This window comes from Solanum tuberosum, unplaced genomic scaffold, assembly GCF_000226075.1.
Source record: "Solanum tuberosum cultivar DM 1-3 516 R44 unplaced genomic scaffold, SolTub_3.0 scf00046, whole genome shotgun sequence".
Classification (NCBI taxonomy): Eukaryota; Viridiplantae; Streptophyta; class Magnoliopsida; order Solanales; family Solanaceae; genus Solanum; species Solanum tuberosum.
In genome coordinates, this window is record NW_006238971.1 from 648,929 (window position 1) to 655,044 (window position 6,116).

General features: G+C 34.5%; 1 protein-coding gene across 1 annotated transcript; it reads right to left on the reverse strand.

The window, feature by feature from the left end:
- Positions 1 to 4,678: 4,678 nt before the first annotated feature.
- On the reverse strand, positions 4,679 to 5,903 carry LOC107059890 (uncharacterized). The gene is made up of 3 exons (XM_015306972.1): positions 5,895 to 5,903; positions 5,210 to 5,503; positions 4,679 to 5,122 (listed from the first exon to the last, which is right to left on the reverse strand). The coding sequence occupies exons 1-3, from the start codon at positions 5,901 to 5,903 to the stop codon at positions 4,679 to 4,681; spliced, it is 747 nt and encodes a 248-aa protein (XP_015162458.1).
- Between the last annotated feature and the right edge of the window lie 213 nt (positions 5,904 to 6,116).

Consider the following 6,116-nt stretch of genomic DNA (forward strand, 5'->3'; position numbering starts at 1 on the left):
CACTTAGGCTCATAATGGTGGTTGTCGGTTAGAGAAACTTCCACATAAACTATATTACTTTATTATATAAGTAAAGTTCAGTTTGTTATTGAATTTTCTTTAATGAACTAAGTTGCTTTTACTGTTTTATAAAGTTTTCCATATATTGCATGTGTATTGTTGATTTATATTAAGTTGAGTATACATAGTTGAGTATGCAGAGTCGAATATCATATCTTTGAGTTGAGTATCTAATCTCTGAGTTGAGTATCTTATCCTTGAGTACTTCTGAGTTGAGTAAGTTGAGTATCCTTGAGTATTCCTTGAGTTGAGTAAGTTTGAGAAGAGGTAAGTATGTTTCTTTTTTATCAAAGTTCAAGCTTATGTTTATGATTTAGAATTCCTCTAACATGCTCGTACATTCCACGTAATGAGCCATTTGGCCTGCATCCTTTCATGATGCAGATTCAGGTATTCGGGATCATCAACAGGAGCATTTGGCCTGCATCTTCTCATGATGTAGACACAGGTATTCAGGGTCATCAACAGGAGCTTCATTGATACATCCGGAAGTTCGAGTTAGCTATGGTGAGCCTTTTTGTTTCCGGAGGATTTCATTTACTTTTCAGTTTAGTCAGGACGTCGTGGGTCTTGTCCCGACTTCCATCTTTAACAGTTAAAGGCTTCATAGATAGTCAGTATAGTTGAGAAGTCTGTATTATTTATTTTATTAAATGTTTTAAAGACTTAAGTTGCCTATTTTATGGCGAGTTGAATAATTTATATTATTTAGAGTTTTCTTTTGAGTTAAAGCTTTCTATTTAAGTTTCATGAATATTTATTCAGTTTTAAGCTTTGTATGCTTGAGTTAGTCTTCCGCTTGTAGTCAGCCAGGATGAGGGTTCGCTTGGAGACCAACAATGGTTCTTAAGTGCCGGCCACGTCCAGGGTGTAGACTCGGGTCGTGACACTTAATTAGTTATATATTCAAGCTAATTAGTTCCAAGTTCAAGTTAATTCCTAATTAATTCAAGTTCATATCTCTAATCTATAAAATTAGTCATATATACACTTCTTATCCAAAAATTAGTTTTTATATATATATATATATATTCAAGTTCATATCTAATTTCTAGAATTTCTAATAAGTTCAAGAATTTCTAATTAAGTTCAAGAATTTAATTCAATTAACCAAAATTTCAACTATCAATGTTAAACTAATCTAACTTCTAACTTCTAACTTCTAATTATTTGTTAGTTCTAACTTCTAATACTTAGTTTACAATCATATTTAAAAATCCCCAATTTAAAATAAAACTAACCCTAAAATCTAAAATCCTCAATTCTCTCCCTAACTAACAATAATCAAATGTACAATTAACAATTCAATAACACAATTCAACAAACTAAAACAATATACAAACTAAGAAATCAATTACAATTACTAGAATTCAAAAACAATAATTAAAACTAAACCCTAACCTTATAACAAGAAGGAGGGGCAGCTGGGGAATTCTTTTGGGCGAGGTGGTAGCTGGGGTTGGCCGGCGATGGGGGGTGGATAATGGCGTCGACAACGGACAGTGGTGGCGGCGATAATCGGTGGTCCGGCGACGGGGCGAGAAAGGAGTGAAGAGAGAGAGAGAGAGAAAAGAGGAAACAGAATGGGAAATTTGGGGAAAAACCCGTCACTGCTGTAACATAATTAAATGAAAAGTGACAGACAACGTCTCTTTGTCCGTTGATTTTTTAAAAATGTTTGACCAAAAGTTTGACTAAAAAGCGACGGACTAGACGACATTGTCCGTCACTTATTTAAAATGTTGACTAGATATTTTGACCAAAAAGCGACGGACTAAGAGATGCCCGTCGCTTTTAAAAATACTAATTAATAAAATAAAATAAATTAAAAACAACGAAAAATGTGGTTATTGTTTAATTTATAAATAATTATTTTTATTAAAAAGCGACGGACGACGTCTCTATATATATTAAATAAATAATTATTAATTATATATATATTTAGCGCAAAAATCCGCGAAACAAGCGACGAACTAAGAGATGCCCTCCGTCGCTTTTTGTAAAATAATTTTATAAATAATTATTTTTAATAAAAAGCGACGGACAGCGTGACAAATGGCGTCGCTTTTTGGAGCGACACCGTTTGTCACTTTTCTGTCTGTCGTTTTTTCGCAGTTTTTTAGTAGTGGTTAGAGGTATGCAATTTTCTTCTAACTTTTGGAGGACCTTGCATGCTGAATTAGGTACTAGATTGGATCTTAGTACCACATTTCACCCTCAGACCGATCGGCAGTCTGAGTGAACAATTCAAGTGCTGGAGGATATGCTTCGTGCGTGCGTGATAAATTTTGATGGTCATTGGGATCAGTTCTTACCCTTAGCAGAGTTTTCGTACAACAATATCTATCACTCGAGTATTGATATGGCCCCATTTGAGGCATTGTATGGGAGGAGATGTAGGTATCCCATTGGTTGGTTTTATGCATTTGTGGTGAGACCTCGGGGTACCGATCTTTTGAGGGAATAGTTAGAGAAAGTGAAATTCATACAAGAGAAGCTTCTAGCAGCTCAGAGCAGGAAGAAGGAGTATGCAGATCGGAAGGTCAGGGACTTAGAGTTTATGGAGGGTGAAAGTCTTGCTGAAGGTCACCCATGAAGGGTGTGATACAGTTTGGTAAGCGAGGTAAGCTTAGTCCGAGGTATATTAGGCCATTTGAAGTTCTTAAGCATACGGGGGAGGTGGCCTATGAATTGGCCTTGCCTCCAGGGTTGTCAGAAGTGCACCTGGTATTTCATGTGTCCATGTTGAAAAATACCATGGTGATGGAAACTACATTATTAGTTGGGACTCAGTCCTGCTCGATGACAACCTGTCTTATGAGAGGAGCCTGTAGCTATTCTAGATAGGGAGGTCCGCAAGTTGAGGTCTAAGGAGATTGCATCTATCAAGGTTCAGTGGAAGAGTCCACTTGGGAGAGTGGGGCTGATATGCATGAAAGACATCCATACATTTTTATCATTCAGGTATCCTTTCTTACCCTCACCTTCTTTTGATCGTTCGTCTCGGACGAACGATGGGTAAATTGGTATATAGTGTAACGACCCTTTTGGTCGTTTTGAGTACTAGAGATTTTATTTCATAAAAGGCTCTTTCAATAGATTCTAAATGGGTATTTTGGACTATTCGTAACTATAGTTATATAACTAATGAGGTAATTTTAATAATTAATTTAGTTGGTGGTTAAAGAAAATAACATTAAAATTAATAGCGGCCACTTTTACCACTTTTATAATTGGTCATGTATAATAATTAGAGTAAAGAAATAATCTATAAAAGAAAGAACAAAGAAAAGTAGGCGAGAAACTTTACATGCGGCGTCTAACAAGGAAGACCGACATCGAGGTAATACTTGGAATCTTCAATGTCCTTATTTTATAGTAGGGGGTTAAATATTATATAATAATATTTCTATGGTTAGATGAGAATTGAAAGTGGGTGTAGATAAGAATTGAAAGTGAAAGTGAGGGTGATAATGAATTGGTTGATGGATTAGATTAGCCAATCATTGGCTGATGATATGATAAATTTGGCTTATAGTATATGATAAATTTGGGTTAGAGTTGTTGCCACTAGTTTTCGAAACAAGTGGCTTTAATCTTGAATTTTATTATGTTGTCATCATATTATAAATTGAGTTTTAATATATTGAGATAGGTAATTAAATATTAAGTGTATCGAATTATTTAAATTTCATTAAAGTTATGCTAATTGGAGAAATTAAGACTTACCCTTAGTTTGAACTTTAGGAAATTGATTATAGAATTAGATGAGAATTTGGGTCTAGGCTAGACATAGAATAATATGAGTGTTTATAGGCTCGTTAACTTACAAATTATGAATATATACTTGATAGATTGAAAAAGGTTCAGAGGAATTGAGGAAAGGAAAAACGTTCTTCGGTGGAGGTAGGTTATGGTTTATTCTATGTGATAGATAGACTCTTAGTAGTGATTGATAGTCATTGAGTGATATTGTGAATTTCTCTATGTACTTGGTTGTGTGGTTTGGATAATCTATGTATTGTTTGTGATTGGTCTGAAATTCTGAGACCGTGAAATTTATAATCTTGAACCTTCTCTATCGAAGTGATGCCTTGAATAAAGAAGGCTTGTTGAAATATTGTTAATGAAGTGAAAAGTGGTGATAATAAATGATATATTAACGGTATTATTGGATCGGGTATCACGAGCCGGCCTGATATTATTGGATCGGGTGTCACGTTCTGACACGATATATTAGATTGGGTGCCACGAGCTGACACATTGTTATTGGATCGGGTGTCACGTTCCATCACGGTAACATTAAAGGAAAATGTATATAAACAATGTAATGTACTCAATCTCAAATAACTCAATTTCCAAAATAGCTTGGTTTGGAAGCATGAGTCCTCATGTGTGATCTTGATATTGTTGACTGGTTACGTACTTACTTTAGTGTTGTTGTCACTTGTTTATGTTAGTTGTTGTTTGCCACCTACTAAGTGCCATAGTTGATTTTATACATTTCGGATGAACACATATTCAAAGAAGTTCAAACAAGTAGATTTCTAAAACAGTGGGTATTGGAAATTTTCCAACACTTCCACTCCTATAAGATAAAAAACACAAGCATCACTAACTACGCAATACGTGGTCCATTCCTACACGACCGCCTATTGTGCCCCTTATACCCAAAAGTACTCCAAGAATTCTTGCTCTTCTTTCCATATAGCTTGTTGTACGCTTTGTCACGATACTTCTTTGGTGGCCTTTCAAGAAGTCGTTTGTACTTTGGAGGCCGCACTATGTCATCCTTAATATATCCAGGTACATTCCACTTGATTGGATCAGGTAAGGGAGTAATTGGAATGTTGTATGTAATCAACAAGTTACTTGGCTTGTACGTGTCAGAACAATATGGTCCAGGATCAAAATGCTTTGTCTTTAAAACATCCCACACATACAGACATGTTATTTCATCCATTTGAAACCTCTTGCAAGTACAAGTTTTATTTTTCAGACATACAATAAATGTTCTACCTTCATGATGAACACTGTAAAAATAATTATTCGATGGTACAATCTATAATAAAAAAAATAAAGCAATCATGTTATAAAATGCTGATAAACAAATGAAATACAAAAAATAAAAAATACTATAAAATCATACCTTCATATGTGTTGATTGTTCTTCATTATCAACAAGCATCTCTTGAGGTTTACCACAAAGTGTGCTATAAGTATGTGAAGAAAATGTATGATTTTTGAAATTCCATCTTGCAAACATCTGTCTAACTTCCTCAACAAAATTGTATTTCGGTGATTTCCTTGCTTCCACCAGACATGTATTTATGCACTCAACTATGTTTGATGTCATAACAAATCCCCGATCAACTGTTGCATATACCCTAGCCCATTTTTCATAACCTACCAATTTCAAGTAATTCTTTACACGAACATCAAACTGTTCAACCTTTTAATCAGTTCATCAAATTCAGATTGTTTGTATGCCTTTGTCATCGCATAAAACACTTCCGAAAGACTATTGTGTGACTTTTTATATAGTGTTTTCACATTTTTCCACAAATGCCAAGTGTAAGCATAATGAGGACTCCATTAAATATCTTCAAAATTGCCTTTATAATACTCTCGTTCCTATTGGATACAACACACATATTATCTTTAACTCCATGAGCTTCTATAAACTGTTCAAAAAATCAAGTCCAGGATGCATCATTTTCCGAATCAGTAATTCCATATATTACTTGTATACAAAACATTAATAAATTTATTACTTCGTAAAGAAATAGAATTATAAGAATCGAATAAAATTGTATCTATTATAAATCTAATACCTGCTCCATCTACCGTACTCGTAGACACAAATATACCATTATAAGTCCCCTTGAGATGGTTGTTGTCACAACCCAAAAATAGACGTGATGACACTCGCCTTATCCCACCAAGACAAGTCAGCCTAAAACTCAATCATTACAATAAAATGCGGAAATTTCATAATCAACTCAAAAATACCCCCAAAATCTGGTTGTCACGTGTACAAGCCTTTAAAGTATTAC